At 61.1% G+C, this 19,055-nt stretch overlaps 3 protein-coding genes across 8 annotated transcripts in view; 1 reads left to right on the top strand and 2 right to left on the bottom strand.

The window, feature by feature from the left end:
- The window catches only part of SLC6A9 (solute carrier family 6 member 9), a 21,508-nt gene extending 15,500 nt beyond the window's left edge, over positions 1–6,008 (top strand). Inside the window, 8 exon segments of the mRNA XM_034651013.1 lie at positions 39–228; positions 320–423; positions 798–1,035; positions 1,118–1,252; positions 1,367–1,466; positions 1,556–1,656; positions 4,426–4,596; positions 4,708–6,008. Coding sequence (XP_034506904.1) covers positions 39–228; positions 320–423; positions 798–1,035; positions 1,118–1,252; positions 1,367–1,466; positions 1,556–1,656; positions 4,426–4,596; positions 4,708–4,902 — 1,234 coding nt within the window. The 3' untranslated portion in view covers positions 4,903–6,008.
- Positions 6,009–6,142: 134 nt separating this feature from the next.
- CCDC24 (coiled-coil domain containing 24) lies at positions 6,143–9,968 on the bottom strand. 5 transcript variants are annotated; one of them, XM_034650979.1, is made up of 8 exons: positions 9,489–9,968; positions 9,172–9,344; positions 8,774–8,949; positions 8,520–8,636; positions 7,946–8,020; positions 7,327–7,381; positions 6,825–6,894; positions 6,143–6,714 (listed from the first exon to the last, which is right to left on the bottom strand). In XM_034650979.1, exons 2-8 carry the CDS (start codon positions 9,295–9,297, stop codon positions 6,314–6,316), a joined length of 1,020 nt encoding a protein of 339 aa, XP_034506870.1. In that variant the 5' UTR covers positions 9,298–9,344; positions 9,489–9,968; the 3' UTR covers positions 6,143–6,313. The 5 variants fall into 5 exon arrangements, with proteins under 5 accessions (XP_034506870.1, XP_034506848.1, XP_019661861.2 ...); XM_034650957.1 differs by having other exon boundaries at positions 8,774–9,344; XM_019806302.2 differs by having other exon boundaries at positions 8,774–9,344; positions 9,524–9,968.
- Positions 9,969–10,095: 127 nt separating this feature from the next.
- B4GALT2 (beta-1,4-galactosyltransferase 2) lies at positions 10,096–19,001 on the bottom strand. 2 transcript variants are annotated; one of them, XM_002925549.4, is made up of 7 exons: positions 18,777–19,001; positions 17,329–17,684; positions 16,900–17,135; positions 14,057–14,247; positions 13,762–13,884; positions 13,540–13,644; positions 10,096–10,972 (listed from the first exon to the last, which is right to left on the bottom strand). In XM_002925549.4, the coding sequence occupies exons 1-7, from the start codon at positions 18,809–18,811 to the stop codon at positions 10,822–10,824; spliced, it is 1,197 nt and encodes a 398-aa protein (XP_002925595.2). In that variant the 5' UTR covers positions 18,812–19,001; the 3' UTR covers positions 10,096–10,821. The 2 variants fall into 2 exon arrangements, with proteins under 2 accessions (XP_002925595.2, XP_019661862.1); XM_019806303.2 differs by lacking the exon at positions 18,777–19,001 and adding an exon at positions 18,098–18,227.
- Positions 19,002–19,055: the final 54 nt, after the last annotated feature.

The raw sequence follows: 19,055 nt of genomic DNA, 5'->3' as shown, positions 1-19,055 counted from the left end.
GGAGGGCGGGTGGGGGGGTGGGGGGCCAGGCCGGGGCGCCCCGGGCAGGGAGCGCCGGGAGGAGTCCGACGACGGAGCCCGTCTCGTGCGTAGGTGGTGTACATCACAGCCACCTTCCCCTACGTGGTGCTGACCATCCTGTTCGTCCGAGGTGTGACCCTGGAGGGGGCCTTCACGGGCATCGCGTACTACCTGACGCCGCAGTGGGACAAGATCCTGGAGGCCAAGGTGGGCCATGGAGCGCGGCCTGGAAGGGGCGAGGAAGGGCCGAGAGGTGCCTGCCCCTGACCCCGGCCGCTCTGCCCATCCCGCCCCGCAGGTGTGGGGCGATGCCGCCTCCCAGATATTCTACTCGCTGGGCTGCGCGTGGGGCGGCCTCATCACCATGGCTTCCTACAACAAGTTCCACAACAACTGCTACCGGTGAGCCTCCCCTGCCCGCCCCGGGCCGCCCCTCTACCCTGCAGCCTTCCCCAGCCTCTCCCAGGTCCCCAGACCCAGCGTGGCCTCCCGGGCCTCGCCGAGGTCCCTCCATTCCACTCGCGACCTGGAGGTCCTCGGAGCACTGGGTCTGCAGCCGGTCACTGGGGAGCACAGAGAGAAGAGGGTGGGGAACGGTGATGCCCCAGGGCTCTGCGGGGACTCCAGAGCCTCGGCCCACTTTAAAGGGCCTGGAGCAGACCAGAAAAGAGGTTGGGGGGCCTGGGTTCCGAGAACTTCCCACCCCGGTCTTTGGCTGCCCGCCTGGGCAAAGGGAAGCGAGCCGCGCGGCCTGAGCCCTGTTCCCTCCGCCCCAGGGACAGCATCATCATCAGCGTCACCAACTGTGCCACCAGCGTGTACGCCGGCTTCGTCATCTTCTCCATCCTGGGCTTCATGGCCAGTCACCTGGGTGTGGACGTGTCCCGCGTGGCTGACCACGGCCCTGGCCTCGCCTTCGTGGCTTACCCCGAGGCCCTCACGCTGCTGCCCATCTCCCCGCTCTGGTCTCTGCTCTTCTTCTTCATGCTCATCTTGCTGGGGCTGGGCACTCAGGTATGCGGGCGGGATGTGGGCCAGGGGCCGGGTGAGGGACGAGGCAGGGCCAGGCGCCTGCTCTGACGGCCGCGCGCCGCAGTTCTGCCTCCTAGAGACGCTCGTCACAGCCATTGTGGACGAGGTGGGAAATGAGTGGATCCTGCAGAAAAAGACCTACGTGACCTTGGGCGTGGCCGTGGCTGGCTTCCTGCTGGGCATCCCCCTCACCAGCCAGGTAGGACCTGAGGGAAAGGCTGGGCCGCAGTTGCCAGGGTCGGAGGCTGGGGGCATCGTGGGTGGGGGAGCCCGGCCTCAGGCACTCCCGGCTCAGCCGCCGCCTGGCCCGTAGGCAGGCATCTACTGGCTGCTGTTAATGGACAACTACGCGGCCAGCTTCTCCTTGGTCATCATCTCCTGCAGCATGTGTGTGTCCATCATGTACATCTATGGTAAGTGCCCGAGCTTCTGTGGCCTCTAGTGTCCCAGCCCCTGGCCCACCCACGCTGCCCCGCCGGCCTTGCTGACACCCCTCTCTCAGGGCACCGGAAGTACTTCCAGGACATCCAGATGATGCTGGGGTTCCCACCGCCCCTCTTCTTCCAGATCTGCTGGCGCTTTGTCTCTCCAGCCATCATCTTCGTAAGTTCCTCGGCAAGCCTCTCCCTTCCTGCCGCCCCCTGGCAAGTGTCCTTCTCTTGGCAACCAGCAGGGGGAGAACGGGAGCCCATCCATCTGGCCGGAGCTCCCCCGGGGGGCTCCCGACCCACAACTCCGGCCACTGGGAGTCTGAGAGAGGTTGCAGAGAGGCAGGCGGAGACTCAGAACCACCTGGGCACTGGCATGGGCTTAGGATGGGAGCTTAGAGCCCTTATTCGACTGAAGCCGGTGCCCAGCTGGGGAAACCAGGCTGGCAGCCCCCGAGAGCCGGCCCTCCCTCCCTGCTCCGCCTTCCTGCCTGCTGTCCCCAGAGGGGCCTCAGGAACAATTAGTGATATCGGTGTCAGCCTCCCCATGGGCCTGGCTGAGCTCCCGTCTCCAGTCCGCCTTAGCCAAGGTGCTCGGGGTACGTGGTGTGAATGCGTGAGTGTTCCAGAAGTGGGTTGTACATGTCAGATGTCAGCTCCAGATCAGAGGCCAGCTCCCAAGCCTTCCGGGCACTGGAGTGGCTTGGCTCTGGAGAGGGAACGCTCTCGATCCACCAATACTCAACACCTGGGAGACTCCCATCAGGGAGCGGAGTTGGTGGCGGGAGCCCCCCCGCCCCCCCGCTGGCCGGGAACCAGGCACTTTCTGCATGTTGTTCGTGTGTCAGCCCATGTGATCCAACTCTCCAAGGTATCGGTGTCAGTCCCACTTTACGGATGAGGCAGCAGACGCCCAGAGATGTTAAGTAATTGACCCAGGTTTACACAGCTAATAAATGAGAGTCGCTCTTGGAAGCAGGTTGTCTCATCTGGAGCCTGCGTGCTGGGCTGGGGCTACACCAGAAACGCCCGCAGGAAGGAGGACTGGTCCACTGACTAAAAACCATCTGATTTTGCTCCTTTGTGCTCGGGGTGGGGGGAGGAGGCACCAAGTGTTTGTTTGACGGTGGAACGGTAACGCCACAGAGAAGAGGCAAGGCCACCTGAGCGACAGAAGGGTCAGCCCAGTGGCAAGGCCAGCGTTCAGTCATGTCCCTGTCACGCCCCGCTTCTCTGGGCCACAGGGAGCTCAGCACCGGATCTCCACTTTGGCTCATGTTTCTGGGGTTGGGGGGGGACAGTCCCCGAGGACTGAGGCCTCCACCGCACGGGGTGTGGGATCTTCCCCGAGGCCGGCACAGGCGCCAGCTCTGACCACTGGCCCAGCTTTGAAAGAGGAGCAGCGGAAGCCTCCTGTGAGTGGTGGGAGGCGGGGGAGGCCGGGCGCTGCCGCCAAGCGCCGTGCCCTCTGGGGCTTGTGGCTGAGGCCGAGGCCCGGGAGGCTCCCGAGGGGAGCTCATCCTCCAGCGTTACGAAGAGGCTGCAACCCCCGGGCAGAGACGTGGGGTACCAGCCAAAGCAGAGCAGGAGGCAGGAAGGAGACAGACACAAGAAGGCTTCAGAGGGGCAGGCTTGGCCTGGGTCCCGTGTCTCTGTGAGACTGAGGCAACGTGGGCAGCGCCGTCTCTGTGCTCAGAAAGCCAGGCCAGAGTCGCCCTAAGCTGAGGACTTCAGGCCCTATGGACCCATGTTTCTGGGCTGTCGTGTCTTCTTTGGGGGCTTTACTTCTGCATTTCTGAAAAGCTCTTTCTGACAAACCATCTTTCTGCTGAAATAAAGGATTTGTTTACACCTTGATCAGCAGCTGGTTCCATCAGGAAACTTGTCATAAGCTTCTACTATGTGCAGCATCCCAGGAGGGGGCCCCCTAGTGGATGTGGGTCTTGCCCTCCTGAATTTGGTCACCAGGATGCAGCTGAGGGCTCAGGAGGCGGATGCTGAGCCCTCCTGGGGAGTGGGCCGTGAGCCACCTGCCCATCGTTCTGTTTCCTTAGTTTGGTGCCATTGCTGTGGCCCTGGGCTTTATTTCCCATCTCACTCCTCTCTTTCCAAAACAGTTCCCAGTCCCCAGCCTGCCATTCACCATTTCTAGCCTTTGGAGCCTCCCCTATGGCTCCATAGCCATAGACAGGCAGGGCTTTGCCCTCTCCTCTCCCGCATCACTCCCATGTCTCTGCACAAGTCCGGTCAAATCAGCAAGTGAGGTTGTGCCGGGCACTGTGCCAGGCACTAGAGACCCTGATGCAGTCCCAGGAGGCCCCAGGCCTATGGGAAACATGAAACAAACACTTAGCGGATGGAAAATGCCCTTGACAGCCCTTTCGGGAAGAGGGATGAGAAATCTGGAAAGGCTTCTTGAAGGAGGTGGCATCTGCATAGGGTCTGACAGAGGAAAATGGAGAGGATTTTCCAGAATAAATGAAGAGGGAGGAAAATGCTGGGTACAGCTGAGACACTGAGACCAGGTTAACATGGTTAGAGGAATAAGTGAGGTCTTGCTGTGAGACAGTAAAAAGCCCTAAGGCCAAGGATTTGGCAAAAGGGAGCATCGTGAGGCTTTGAGCAGAACTGACTGACTTCAGAGGTGATATCACTTGTTCCCTGGCTGGTTCAGGATTATGGCGAGGACAGACCTCTTCTCTTCCATGATGCCTGATGCCTACCTGCCCCCCAGGCCCTGGACCCCTGGTTCCATCTGCTGCTTCCACTACCCAAACCTTGACATTGCCCCTGTCCTTCCCCAAATGCCTCTTCCTAGTTTGGGAAACTGGAGAGGAAGGCAGGGGGTGCTGCTGGGAGGAGGACTGAGGCCTGGAAAAGGGCGGGAATGGAGGGGCAGTGTTGGACAGGCCTCACGTGCACTCCCATCTCCTACTCTCTGCAGTTCATTCTCGTCTTCACGGTGATTCAGTACCAGCCAATAACCTACAACCACTACCAGTATCCAGGCTGGGCTGTGGCCATCGGCTTCCTAATGGCTCTGTCCTCCGTCATTTGCATCCCTCTGTATGCCCTGTTCCAGCTCTGCCGCACAGATGGGGACACCCTCCTCCAGGTGAGGGGTGGGACAGGCCGCAGCCAGGTGGACCAGGAGGGGGTGAGTGGATGGGGCTTAATGGCTCCCTTCGAAGTGCCCACCCACCCTCCATGTCTACCTCTCCTGCAGCGTTTGAAAAATGCGACGAAGCCAAGCAGAGACTGGGGCCCTGCCCTCCTGGAGCACCAGACTGGGCGCTATGCCCCCACCCTCCCACCCTCTCCTGAAGACGGGCTTGAGGTCCAGCCGCTGCACCCGGACAAGGCCCAGATCCCCACAGTGGGCAGTAACGGCTCTAGCCGTCTGCAGGACTCTCGGATATGAGCACGGCCGCCAGGGGAGGGCCCATCAAGGGCCCCACCCCCGCCCGTGCTCCCACCACAGAGACTGGGGAGGCAGGGGATGGGTGTCACCACCTGCCCCTGCCATGCCCTGGCCAGGGTGGCTGCTGTCACCTTGGTCACTACTGGTAGCGTCATTTGTGCCCGTGTCCCCGGTGTTTACAGGTCCTTTGGATGCCAAGATGGCAGCTGGGGATGGGTGTGGGTGATGGGAGGGTTGCCGGGGGGTTGCCCAAAGCACTTTGGAGGGGGTCTCAGGCCATGTCCCCAGAGATCTGCTGGGCTTTACATGGCCTCTGACGCGCCCGCACTCTGCCTTGAGCTGCAGTTCTAGGTGGGCCCCCTACCTGTCCCCCTCCTTGGGCCTCCAGCCTCCTGAGCAGTGTTCTTGCCCTCAGAGCAGACCCCAGCCTCTGCCCAGGCAAATTTGGGTCTTCCTATCCAGGGGCAGGGTGAGGGGCTAAGGGGCTGTACAGTGTTACTTGTCAGGCTGTGCCGCCCAGCCCTGTTTGTCTGTGTAATTATTTTTGTAAAAATCGTATTATCTGTGGTTGCCACTCCCGTGCCCCCAGCCTCGGGCCCCCTCTGTCTTCCAGCCCTGCCTGCCCCTCACTCGGCTGCTCTGGGGCCGCTGCACCTCATCCCAGCCCCGGCTGTGAGGCCCAGCCAGCAGAGGCCCACGACCCAGCAGCCTGCCCAAAGCACTAGTTCCTGGGGGTCGGGGTGGGGTGCTGCTGAGCACGAGGTTCGAGCCCAGAGCCCTGGGGAAGGGGACCTTCCACGAAACCCCCTTGCCCTCCCTCCACCAGGCGAAAGGCCCAGTCTTCCCAAACTGGGCTGCCCTTGTTCATGTGCCAAATGGCCCCGGCCCGCATGCCCCATCCCCTCTCCGGAGCCGGAGCTCCTTCCCCCCAGCCCCACAGTGTCCGTGTGTCCGTCCTCTCTGTCCCTCTGTGCAGTGCCAGCCCCGGAAGAGCCGCCTCTAACCCTCTGTAGCAATAACGGTGCACCACCCACCCCTCCCCATCTGTGCACCACTAGGATTTTAAAGTCCATAGATTTTAATGAAATTTCTATTCCTGTCTCTGAGCTGCTGCCGTGCTTCGTCTGAGTCCCCCAGGGGGACAAGAGTCGGGGCTGGGATGAGACCTCTGCCTGCCAGGCCTTTGTGGAGGACTGGGAGAGGAAAGGCCAAAGGCTCTGATGGTCAGAACCAGACACCAGGGACTTGGCCAGGGGGTGGGGCAAGGGCCAGACAGATGGGCGGCCTTGCATCCTGGCGAGGGCCCATGCAAGACTAGACCTAAGCAGGCTGGGCCATGGCAACGGAGAGGTGGCAGCGGCAGATGGGGTGAGTTCCAGCAGAAGCCGAAGCCCACTTCACCACCAGCCCTTCAGGGTGGGGCCTGGGGTGCTGCGCCAGACATCAGAGTGGAGGCCGGCCTCTTCCCGGGGCTGCACTGAAGCTTCCGTCCCCAGCGGCAGGTGGTAGTCAGGCCTCGAGGTCGGGGCCGGGGGCAGTGCTCCAGAGGGGGAGTGGGCAGGCAGCCCTGGCGAGGCCCCGCCTGAGCTCCAGCAGCCCCGTGGGGGCAAGGCCGGGGGCTGAGACCTCGGCTGGAGGACCCCCCGGGCTGCTGCCTGAACAGAGCAGCTGTGAGCGAGCAGTGGCCTGAGCCTTCGCCCCCCCTGCCCAGCCGTCCCGCCGCTCTGGGTGACCCGTGGCTGGAGGAGACACAGGGGGGCCTCAGAGGGGCCTGCAGCTCCCGGCGCATGGCTGCCTTCTGCTCCTTCAGCTCTGGAGGAGAGGCACCTCTGAGACGCAGCGCCCAGCAGCCCTGGGGGTGTGTACAGTGTGGGCTGGAGAGCAGGAGTCTGCGTGCTCTGGGGCCTCCTTGGGGTCCTCACCTGCCAGGGTGGGCTCTAGGGTTGCCTCAGAGGCCTGGGGCGCCCCTGTATACTCCTCTTCCAGGCAGCGCTGCAGGGAGAGCTGGCTCAGTGCCCCAGCCTTAGGCAGGGGTGAGACAGGGCAGGATGCAGAGGCCAAGATCCCCACGCAGGACCCCCAAACTGGCTCAGGCAGTCCCTGGGGGGGGGGACACTAGCCCGCTGAAAAGCCCAGCTTGGTGAGGTGGTAAATGTCTTGGACTCAGACTCAGGGAAGGTAAGGAGGCAAAGACAGGGACAAATTCAGCAAGTTAATCTAAAAGTGCTGACCTTGGGCTAAGGGGCTCAACCAGAATCTTCTGGATTCACACACACAGGGACCGTGCACATGTGAGAAATGGCCATGCACACACCTTTCTGTGCACACACACACGCACATGGCTCTCACGCACCAGGTGAGAGGCAGCGGTGTCTACACTCTGCAGAAAGGCTCTGGGCATGGAGGCCCAGGGCCGAAGCTCACCTGCAGGACGGGGCCCATCCTCTCCAAGGCATGACACTCCTCCTCCAGGAGGCTCCTGGGATGCATGGGAGTATGGCAGCTGAGACCGGCTCCACAGGACCCAGTCTCAGCTGAGCCCTCCACCCAGCCTTAACCTCCAGCCTCTCCATCTCCAGGTCCCCCTGCCTCAGCCCACCCCCTGCCTCAGCCCACCCCCTCAGCTCTGGGTGGCCAGGTGCTGGCCATAGCCTCCCATCCCCGCCAGCCTCTGCCAGGGCAGGAAGTGTCCTCCCTGTGCCTACCTCACAGCGCCCACCATCCTCTCTTCCGCATTACTGCAGGGGCCTTCTCCAGCGTCCCTTCTTTCCCACATCACAGCCCTTCCCCTGCTTACAACCCTCCCATGGTTCCTCAGGCCTTGGAGGCTGCTGGCATCCCTGCTTGACCTCTTCTGGCAGCAACCACAGCGGCACTGCAGCAACCCACCCTTTCCCCTTTCCCCCTCTCAGCCTTCCCCTGCTGGTCCACCAAATGTGTGGCCGCCTTCTCCTCTCCCGCAGTCCAGTCCTGGTACTTCAAGACCTGTCCCAGCCCCATGCTCCCTGAGTCCACCCCCACCATGCACACTCAGGGGCCTCACCGCAGGTGTCCAGCAACCTGGTCGATGCTGGACACATTCAGTTGGTCCTTGATGATGCTGAGGTCCCTCTGACTGCTGCTTGCAGATGAGGTCAACGTCACTCTCCCCATGTTGCCTCACCCCAGGCCTTCAGGACACAAATGCCACTTCTCCTAGATAGTTCTGTGTCTTTTCTCACAAAGGCAACATAATATAGTGCAAAGGGGAGGAGTTCCGGAGCCTGGGTTTGCAAATGAGCTCTGCCACCCTTCAGTGTGTGTGACCTTGGGCAAGTGGATTATCCCTTCTGAGTTTTAGTTCCTCATCGGTAAAAGGGAGCCATCATCCCCCCAAACGGTTGTGTGAGAACTAGAAATAAGTGGCTGCTGCCATTCACTTATGAACACGCTCCTGCTCCTTTATCTCATTCAGTCCCCAGTGCTCTCTAGCCCAGCTCCCGTTGATCCCTGCATGTGTTTGTAAGAGGTCCAGCTCCAGGCCAGGAACTTCTCCATGGAGTCAGGTGGAACCCACCAGCTGGCTGGTGTCCTCTGCCAAGCAGGGACCGATCCCTCCTCTCCTACCACCACTTTACCTGGGTTCACCAGCTCTCATCTGCAATGTCTCCTGTTCTGGCAAACCACACTTAGGCTCCTCCAAGGCAAAGTGCAGGACCCTGGGGCTATACTGTACCCAAGCCTGGGTCTGGTCCCTGCAGAAGGTGCACTGAAGGTAATTTAGGAGTTCCTTCCAGGGAACCATCAAAGGCAATCCCAGCACCTTATCAGGCGCAGGGCTAGCCCCTCTTAGGTCTGCCGTGGGGCTTAGCCCTAGGTCTGAGGTTCCCACCTGCCCTCGCAGATGGCCTTCTGGCGGAGACCTAGGAGCAGCTGCCTCAGTTCCTGGCGCACGAGATCTCTTAGGAGGGGCGGTGGTGCCAGAAGGGAGGAGGGGTCAGAAGTGGGGCGGGAGCCAGAGGCTTGGGAGGATCGAGCCTCTTGGAGCAGTGACTGTAGCATCACCACCTGCAAGGAGAGCTGGGACACCTTGCGACTGGGGAGAGAAGTGACGGGAGTGAAGGGGGCTGAGGGACTGAGGGGCAGAGCGGAGTCAAGAGGGCTGCGCGGAGAGTGAAATCCGGCAAGATCTCGAGACCTGTCGGGCAGGACCAGGGACCCGGAGGAGGTGGGGAAATCACCCGAGTCCTGGGACAGGCCTGGAGTGTGGCCCATCTGCCCGCTCCCCACCTCTGCCCGCAGCTCCAGGCTCAGGTCCACCGTCGTCTCCCCCAGAATCCTCTTCACTTCGGGCCGCTCTGGGAGCGGAACGTACTCCTCTACCAGCCCCCACAGAGACGGGGAGTCCCGGAGCATGGCCCGCCCGCGCCGCCGCCCCCCGACGAGCAGTCCCAGGCTTGCACCTGCGGGAGAGCATGAGGCAGCGCCGCGTTACCCGGAGGCCAGTAGCCCAAGGCTGGGCCCCGCCCACTCCCGCCCCGCCCCTTCCTGGCCTCACGGGCCACGCCCCCAGCCCATCACGCTCCCCGGCCTCTCCCAAGCCCCACCCCTGTTCTGCCGCCAGACCCAGCGACCGAACTACCCGGTCCGGAGTCGCCGATCTCTGGCGCTGTCGCTTCGGCCCTGCTTCTGGCTGACTCTCGGGGGCCGCGGTTTCCGGTCACGGCCCCCAGGGGCCGGGCAGTGAGGACCAGGGCCCTAGCCCCGCCTCTTCCGCGCGGCCGTCACCCGGGAAACCGCGCCGCTACCCAGGCCCCGCCCCCAGCCATTCCAGGTGGGGTGGGCGGAGCCAGCTAGAGGGGAGTCAGACCCGCCGCCGAGGTAGGTGGTTTGGGAGTCCGAACCATCTACAGGGCTCTGCTGCCAAGCCCTCTGGGCAGCTTTCGGCTTCGGGGCAGGTGGGAAGAACCGAGAAATCGGAGCCCGCTGGGGTTCTTATTACTTAGTTGCTTCTCCTGGCCTGGAGGCAGCGGCGGGGTAAACCTTTCCTCTAAGGGTCGGCGAAGTCTCGCCAGCGGCTGCGCTTGCAGGGGCCTGGGGAACCAGGACAGCCCGGGCCAGACAGACGGGTTAGGCCAGGTGCCCTCCCACAGCGCACACGGGGTCTGGAATCTGGGCCCAGATTCTCTAACCCCAAGCAGGCAAAGGGGCTGCTCCATTCACGTTTTTTACTAAAGCACCCACACAAGTTTCTGTGCAATGTACAAACAACGAGCCGGCCCTGGGGCTACTGCCTTCTTTCTGAGACAGGGAGGCGGGAACCAGACTGACTGATCTAAGCCCCAACCGCCCCCCATGCAAAGCCCAACCCCAAGATCCCAGGCAGCGACACAGCACCCCCTCTGGTCCCCTCCGGGGGTTGCTCCTCAGCAGGGGGCGCACCAGAGTTTGCCCCTACAATGTTGAATGAAAAAGGTTTCCCCTCCCCTGGGAGCACGGGGGATCCTCAGGTCTGAGGATTCCCCCTGGAAGCCACACTGCCCCCTAGTTTTACCTCCCACTCTTCCAGGCCCTAGGGGACTCAAGGGGGGAGAAACTGAGGCACAGAGAGGTGGAGTGACCTAGCCCAGGCCACTCGGTGAGGCAGTGCAGGGGCTGGCCCGACCCTGACAGTGAGAGGGCTGGGCTGGGGAGGGAGGGGCAGGAAGAAGGGTTGACCCCAGAGAGGGCCACACTGGAGGGGCTTGCCCAGGTTGGAAGTCCCCCCAAAGTAGGTTCTGAAACTTCCAGGTGCAGCTGGGGGGGGCCTATGGAAGACCCTCCGAAAACAGAGCCCACAGTCTCGGTCCTGGGGGATCCCCCACAGAGTAGCCGCCAGCCAGGCTATAGTCAGTCCTCTGGCAGGCAATCCTTGGCACTGGGAGCCTCTGTCCATTAGTATCAGCCCCGAGGGGGCCATGACGGGGGCCGCCCAATGTCCACTGTGATATTGGTGAAGAGTGGTTGCCGAGACACTTCCAAGACCTGGTACCGCACCGACCCAATGCCATCCCGCTTCATGGTCAGCTTCGTATTCTGAATCTTGGTAAACCTAGACAGGATGGAAGTGGGTCCAGATCAGGGCTACCCAACACACCCAACATGGGAACTCTGGGGCAAAGGCTCAAGCCACCCTGGCTTCTTCCAGGGATGACTCAGTTCTCACCAAACCCTCTGCCCGTCACCCGCTTGGAGCCCTTTTGCTCTGGCATCTCTCTTCAAAACAGAGATCTTATCCCCTTGGGTCCAGAATTGTGACACCCTCACAAATCTCTCTGATCTCACTTTTCTTCTAAGCCTTAAAGCCAGACACGGGCAACCCGTAGGCACCTCAAATGCAATGTGCCCTGTGTCGGTCATCATCTGCCCTCTCCAAGCCTCTCCTCTCTTTGCTATCTTCTCTGTCCCTCACCACTTACTGAGGAGCCCCCAAGTGCCGGGCTCTGCTCTTAAGTACCAGGGACACAGTCTGGAACAGGACATAAGTCCCTCCTCTCATGGCAAGTCTGTTCCACTAGGGGAGACAGGTAACAGACAAAGAGCACATCAGAATGCTAAGGCAGACAGGGGAGGGAGACCAAGATGGCTGCCGGGGAGGGGGTGGGTGCGGAAACCAAGCTGACAGCTGGCGGGGCGGGGGATTCCAGGCAGAGCACATGCTGACCCTAAACTGGAAATGAGAATTTGCCCAGCCAGGGGTTCAAGCTTAAGGGGCCAAGGGCATAAGAACAGCGTGGAGGCTAGAGCATGTAGGGGTGGGGCTCTGTAAGTCAGAGGATGCAGTTTTTTTTTTATTCTAGGAGTGAGAAGACAGGGATTTTTAGCCAAGCTCTGGGAGGGCCAGAGGACACAGGGAAACTAGTGAGAGGCCACTGCAGGAGTCCAGACAAGACGACAGGCCGCGCTAGGGCAGAGGGGGTGAAAGGAAAAGCGGATAGGCTCAGAGATGTTTGGGGAGTGGCACTGACACGACCTGCTGACGGTTTAGACATGTAGGGTAAGCGAAAGAAGAATCCAGGAGAACTAGATGTGAGGCAACAGCAACTAGGTGGATGGAACCGTTCCTTTCTTGAAGCCAGAACTGCCTTGCTGTCTTGCCACTTCCTCACCCAAGGCCGACATCACTAATTCATGAGGACACGGAGACCTGAACCAGGACCAAGGTTCCTGGCACGTGCTTGTAGAGCTCCTCTCCCACCCTCGCTGCAACTGCTTGGATCCTCCCGGTCCTTCTGAGCTCAGCTCAGACCCCTCTCCAGAGCCATCCCAACACGGAGCACTCTCCCTCAGATGCCCTGCAGCCCCTCTGCTCCCTTCCCTGCTCGCCCTGGTTTTTATCTGAACTGCTTTTTCATCAGCTCCCTGGATGTGCAGTGCTTCACGCTCCTGCCAAAGGCCAGCCCTCCACGGGTGCTGCAGCAGACCTCCCCACTCTGACACCCTGCGTTCAGAGCAGAGCAACACTACTGTTCCATCTGGGCACGCGGCAGCCTCACACCCAGCACACCCCTAGGCCCCGGGATTCCTCCAAGCCTGGTCAGCTTCCTTCCTGGCCCATCAGCCACTCTGCCAGCCCTCCTTCACCCTCTTCAAACTCAAAGGGTGATCCTTTCAAACCCAAATCTGATCCTGCCCCTTCCCTGCTTAAAGCCCTCCCGTGACTCCCCAGCGCCCCTCGAACAAAAGTGAAACTCCCAAACTGGGATCTGAGACCCCAAACACCCAGCACTGACCCCACTACTGTCACTCCCAGCCCTCGGCGACTGTAATACCAGAGTCCCAGACTCTCAACTTATACCATGCACGTTCACATTCCAGACTCCTGCAAAATACCCATCCTTTTCTCCAAACTGGCCTCCTCCACCGGCCTGGTGAATACAGCACTGTGACCAAGCAGGTGTGTGCCAAACACCTGTTGAATGAATGATCTTTCAAACTCTGGTTTACCATCACCTCCTCCAGGAGGCCTCCCATCATCACTCCCTCTTCTGCCAGGACAGCACCTTGCCCTGATCACCTGGAGCTGTAACTGCCTATCTCCCTCGCTAGAGTGAACTTTGCACGGGCTGTCCAGCAGGGACTGGCTCCGGGCTCCCCCCGATCCCCCACCAGGTTAGAGCAGTGCCAGGAAGCCCTTGTCTACACTGCACATGCCCTCAGGTGCCTCTCCCAGCCCGCATCAGCACAAAATGTTGCCACATCCTCAGGGACGGAGTGGCCTGCTCCAGTCTCAGAGGGGTCAGCACTGTCCGTGCCCTGCCCCACGTTGCTCGGGCCACCTTTGTTGGGTCCCCAGGCCCAGGAGCTGAGTTCAGTGCCCACTACCTCTTGTCCTATCTGCTCTGGCACAAGGGAGATCCATGAGGACACCGACGGGAATGTAATCTACTCAGTGATGATATGAGCCCTGCATTTACATTTTGTCACCTCTAGGAATTAGGCCAGGGATGACAGAAGTCTGGGGTGAGGCTGAACTAGGGGTTGGGGAAGAGGGATCAGGGGTGTGGGAGTCATCTCTAGGAGTCAAGGGGGTCAGGGGCCTTGGGAATCACGTCTGGGGATCAGTGGCACTGGGGAGTCCCTCCTAGGGAGTAAGGGATTAGGGGCACTTGGGGTCACCTCTGCGGGTTGGGCTCGTTATGCTTGTCCCGGTCGTGCTTGATCATGCGGTAGCGGCCTATGCGGATGTCTGGGCGCGAGATCTTCATCCCAGTCAGGGAGATCCTGGGGATGGGGATAGACGGGCTGGAGCAGGCACCGGGAAGGGCAAGGAGCCTCGCCCAGTCTGCGCTGCACCTTCTGTACCCAGTCTACTCCCCGCCCCACCCTGCCCCTACTCACCGGTTGAAGATGTCGTCATCCTCGCCACCCCAGCCCCAGTACTCGTTGGGGAAGCCGTTGATTCTCAGGAACTGGGCTTTACTCAGGCCTGACACGCCTCCAAAGTAGCCAGCATAGGGCAGCCTGTGGCACAGAAGGGCAGGTGTCAACGGAGGGGCCTCAGGGGGTTCCAGGGGCAAGGACAAAGACGAGGTGGGGGACAGTGTGCTACAGGGGCCAGGAGCAAAGGGGTGCTGGGTGCAGTGTGGACCGTCGGGGCAGAGAGTCTGGGTCCAGCTGAGAAGGGAGCCCTCACCGGAAACCAAACTTGTCCATGGCAATGGCAAAGTGGCGGGGCTGGTCACCACAGCGGTACAGGTTGCGGTCATCCATGGGGACCAGGTCCACGTCACTGAAGATGAAACAGTCGTAGGTGGCATCCTCCTTCAGCGCCTCTAGGAAGCCCACGTTTAGCAGCTTGGCCCGGTTGAAGGTGTCTTCACCGTGCTGGGGTCAGTGCAGGGGACAGGTCAGCTCAGGGCCTGTGACTGGCAGGCACCTGCCCCTTTACCACTGTCCACAGCAGTCCCCAAGGGGCTACTTCTTCCCTGCCTCCTGCTACCCGACTCAGAGTGGCACCCCTGAGTCCTGCCTTCCAAGGCTTTCTAGGACTTGGCTCCAGGCTCCTCTCCCACCGTTGCCCTCAGACCCCAAGGCCCCGCTGCACGATGGTCCTGGACGATGGAGAGCTCTGGATTGCTCTCCTCTGACGGTCAAGCTTGTGTGGACCGGCATCCCTGATCACACCTCCCTGACTCCGTGTAATCATTCATTTTGTCCCGTGAGCTACAGTTAGACCAGTCATTCATTCTTTCACGCCTTCATTCCAGTGTGCCCTGTAGCCCTGTCCTGGGTGCCAGGCATCTTCTTTGTGCCAGTGGGAGCCTTAGAGAAGAGCAGCCCAGAGCCCACTGTACCCTGCTGAGCACACTCACAACAGGAGATGAAAAGTGAATGCCCCAAATGACCAGTGTCAAAGACAAAGAAACCACGGGGACTGAGCCACTGAGCCTCAGCCACCTGTCCCCTCTGGCTCATGTGGACCCACATCCAACTCCCCGGGCGGCCTCGGAGACCAGGACAGGACCTGGCTAGATTCACTTGTCCCCCCAGCGAAATGTCAAGCACAGGGTGTACAGGCAGTTTGGCCCAGTGAGCCTGGGGTCCCCTGAGAAACGGGGCTGCCGGGCCAGGCCTCCTTGAGGCTGGGTTCCTGGCCATGCATGTCCACGCTTCAAATTCGAGCCAGAGCAAGGAGGATCCCATGGAAGGAGCTGGCCGCTGAGCCCCCTGTCCCAACCCATCATATCTCTAGGCTGGAGCTAGACAGGCCCCTGGAGAGGGGTCTTTAGGCGGCCCTTCTGGAGGGAAAGGAGGAATCATCAGCCAGCCTGGGCCCGACGGGGTGGGAGTGGCTAGCCCTGCTTGCTCTCTCTCCTTGCCCTGCACCTTCCCTCCCACCAGCCCTTGCAGCAACTGTGCATTTTCTCCTGGCTCATCGGCTCTCCTTTCTGACCTTTCTCACCAGCCAGGAGCCCTGAGTTTCTCCCACGCGGCTCATGAACATGCCCAATTTTACCCCATCTGAAAAAGAAACCTCTCTAGCCACCGCCCTACCTTTGTCTCCCCTTCTCCGCGGAGTGGTGGCTTTTTTTTTTTTTTTTAAGAGTTGCCTCCAATTGGCTATTTCCATTTTGTCAAATCTGATTCCTTCTTCAACCCACTGCAATCTGCTTCCGCCCCCACCATGCCCCTGAAATGGTTCTCGCCGGGCCCACCTTGTTGCTAAATCCACTGGACGCTTCTTAGTCCATATCCTTCCTCCCCCGGCAGTGCTCACGTAGCTGCCATGCTTCCTTCTGGACACTTATTCCTGGGCTTCTGGGACACCACACTCTCCTGGGACTCCTCGAACCTTTCCGGCCAACCTTCCCAGTCTGTGGAGCTGTCCCTTTCTCCACCCATCCCTTACATGCTGGCCTTCTCCTCTCGGGCCCCATGCTCCCCAGGGCAGGTGGGACGTTGCTGGGTTTAGGGACTACCTGCATGCTGGTGGCTCCCAGATCCCTCTCTGCACCTCAGACCTCGCTGCTGGGTGGACTCGTTGGTCCAACTGCCGGCTGAACGTCCCTCTCATACTTGACCTGGACACTCAAACTCATCCCACGCAAAAAAGAATTCAGAGTCACGCTCTCCCCCAGACCTGGCCCCGCTCCGGCGTTGCATCTCACTCACAGGCACAGCCAGTCACACAGCAAATGGCCAAGGAGAACCCTCGAGGTGTCTGAAGACCCTTCTGGATTTGGCCTCTGCCAGCAACTCCAGGCCCATCTTGGCTACCCACTCTACACGCTGGACCCCACACCTGGGCCAACAGTTCCCGAACACACGAGACCGGTTCTCTGGATGGGGCCTGGGGCCTCCAGTCCGTCTGCCGGCTGATGCCTGTTCATCCCTCAAGACCCACCTCAACCACCGCTTCTCAACTCCAGGCCCGGACAAGGCCCTTGTCCAACTCAGCATCCCACCCCATCGTCCTGGAGTCTACAGGGGTCCAAGTCCAAGGACGGAGTCCTAAGTACGGGGAGGACCTACACCAGATCCGCCCTGGGTCCCAGCAGCCAGGCCTGGCCAGGCCCATGGCAGGGCTCAGACACTGAGTTGAGTTCCCGGGCCTCTGCTGTGGCCGTGGCCCTCACGTGGACTTCATCTCTCGTTCAGGCTCTCATTCCCCCTCTCCAAGGGCTTCTCTACAGCTCCTCACAGCCAGCAGACCGCAGGTCTCCACCTCCACGGGGCGGGGCCCACCAAGGGTAGACAATGGGGCTCATCCCCACGGAGGCTATGCACACACCCGTCAGTGCGCGCGCCATTTGTGTGCACACTGCCCTTCACGCACCCGCAAACTCTCCCGTGTGAGCGGGGACATACACGGACCCCCGCACGTACGTTCACACAGCCACACCACCACAGGCAGACAGGAAGCCACGAAGGCTCCCAACCCCATTCATGCACCAAGAGGCACGTGGGTCCCCACACCCACAGGGGCTCCCGGGGTCCCTGGTGGCTAGCGCCCAGCCTGGGGCACAGGCAGCACACCTGGTTGATGACGTAGACGCCATAGCGCAGCCGCTGTCGCCTCAGGATGGGGTGCAGGTAGTGGAGCCAGTAACGTAGGTGGTGCTCCCGGTGTCGAAAGGGGATGATGACTGCCACTGTCTGGGCAGGCGTGCAGTCGGGCGGCGTATAGCGGCCGCCCAGCAGCACGCCTGGGTTCTCCCGCTGCACCCGCTCCAGTGGCATGGGCGAGGTGAACTCAATCAGCAGTCGGCCCACTGCACGCAGGACGGGAGCAGGAATCAGGCCTTCATCAGACTCTCCCTCAGCCCCGGGGTAGGCCAGGGGACCTCAGGAATAGCCCTCTCACAGCAGACCCGGACCCCCCGCACCCCCATGGGTCATTCCCCAAGTCCAAATGGTCAGGTCTTCTGCCCACCCCTACAGGCAGGCCCTACCCTGCAGGCTCACCAAGACCAGGCGGCGAGTCAGGACAGGGAGGCAAGACGGGAGCCGTGGGGCCGGGCCGGGCACTGGGAGCCTCGGGGAGCCCCGAGCTGGGGGCCGTGGCGTTGGGCCGAGAGAAGTTGGTGCTGCTGCTGGCAGCTGGGTGGAGGGCACGGGCAGGGCCGCGGGCACTGAAGCGGCTGAAGAAGGCCAAATGCTGGGCGTAGACGTCAAAGTAGAGGATGACGGCCACGAGGAAGTGCAGCAGGCACAGAAGGAGCACAGCCTTGCACACGCGCTCCAGCGTCCCCCCCAGCAGTCTGCTCATCCCGCAGGCGGCCGCCGGCCCGCCCGATGGGCCCGGGCATCCGGCTGCCGGCCTGAGCAGGGGGAAGAGAGAAAAGACCCAGCAGGTCAGGGCCCGATGGGCAAGGCTACCCCCCCCGCCCTCCGCCTGCTGCTCACCCTCACAAACCCGCGTCCTCACACTTATTACCTGCTCACACCCTGTGACACTCACGGACTCCCATTCTACCAGCAGATAGACACACGGACACAGTCCCTGGCAACTCGCTACTCACACATCTTCACACACCTGAGGACTAACCCACATATGCATACATTGCTCATTCTTGCTGACACACGGACACGCAAGCACAACCTCACGCGCCCTCACACTCAAGGTGCACGCCCTTATCGCGTGACTCGACACACACCTCTGTGTGTTCTCAGAAACATGAACACGTGATCTCTGATCACACAGGTTCATACTTCCAAATGGAAACACACTTACCTGCAGCCTCACATGTGCACCCATGCCCCAGAGAACAGACACCCCACGGGCGGCAGCAACCCGGGACTCTCGCTCTGGGGAGGGGAGACCATTTACTGAGTACCTACCATGCAGGAGCACGTGGTACTCATGACTTCTGTTAGTCCTCCCAGAAGCATGGTGGGCGGTGGTTTGGTTGGACGGTTACCAGAGACAAGTAGGCCAGGCCCACTAGGACCAGGCTGGGGAGTGGCCCTCAGCACCCAGGAGGCCCAAATATGAATAAGATGTTTATGGGCTTGCTTCCCTCTGGAGCCGGAGGTCAAAATACAGGGTGGGGCATAAGACACCCCTCCTCTACAACCTCAAGGATTGGGATGAACTTTCTGGAGTCTGCCTAGCACTGCTGGTTCTGCTTCTGGGAAGAAGGAACATCTGGGCCCTGGAGAGGGGTCCAGCACCAGCATGGCAGGAAAGGGTCTGGCCTGGGCCACGGCTCCAGCTGCGGTCCCCACAGAACAGCACTTCTGGCAATGCTTCAGGGGGCGGGCTGGGTCTCACCCAGAGATACACAGCACCACACAGTCACAGACACCCAGGGTCCCAGCTCAAGTCACCTGCACTCAGACACACTGAGAACTACACAGAGAGTCACAGACACACCCCAGTGACAGTAACAGTAACGCGGTCACACACTCACAAACAAAGCCGCTGCTCCTCGACGTACACAGCCATGCATGCAGGCTCCGGGGCAGCTCGGACGCCCGGCCCCACGTGCAAACATTCCCACCCCTCCCTCCCGGGCAGGGGTTCTGGGTCAGGCTGGCGGCCGGGCTGCGAGGTGCGGTAGGGAGGGGCTGAAAGGCAGACCGGCCTGAACACGTGGCTCCCCGGGACGGGGGAGGCAGCGAAGACCGGGTGGGTGTGGAGCCTGGGCGGGGGTTGGGGGGGCGTGGATTGGGGGAGTGGATGTGGCGGG

Source organism: Ailuropoda melanoleuca, chromosome 2 (assembly GCF_002007445.2).
Source record: "Ailuropoda melanoleuca isolate Jingjing chromosome 2, ASM200744v2, whole genome shotgun sequence".
Taxonomy (NCBI): Eukaryota; Metazoa; Chordata; class Mammalia; order Carnivora; family Ursidae; genus Ailuropoda; species Ailuropoda melanoleuca.
The sequence above is the reverse complement of the archived record's forward strand: the minus strand, read 5'-3'. Positions and strand labels throughout refer to the sequence as shown.

Excerpts from the sequence above, each read along its gene's own strand:
- B4GALT2 (XM_002925549.4), bottom strand. The coding sequence starts at position 18,811 with ATGGCTGTGTACGTCGAGGAGCAGCGGCTTTGTTT. Across the intron at positions 17,685-18,776 it reads GAGGAGCAGCGGCTTTGTTT|GCCGGCAGCCGGATGCCCGG; the intron begins GTGAGTGTGTGA and ends CCCCCTGCTCAG. Across the intron at positions 17,136-17,328 it reads TGACTCGCCGCCTGGTCTTG|TGGGCCGACTGCTGATTGAG; the intron begins GTGAGCCTGCAG and ends TCCTGCGTGCAG.
- CCDC24 (XM_034650957.1), bottom strand. The coding sequence starts at position 9,297 with ATGCTCCGGGACTCCCCGTCTCTGTGGGGGCTGGTAGAGGAGTACGTT. Across the intron at positions 8,637-8,773 it reads AAGGCCATCTGCGAGGGCAG|GGACCAGACCCAGGCTTGGG; the intron begins GTGGGAACCTCA and ends CACCTTCTGCAG. Across the intron at positions 7,382-7,945 it reads CAGGTTGCTGGACACCTGCG|GAGCCTCCTGGAGGAGGAGT; the intron begins GTGAGGCCCCTG and ends CATGCATCCCAG.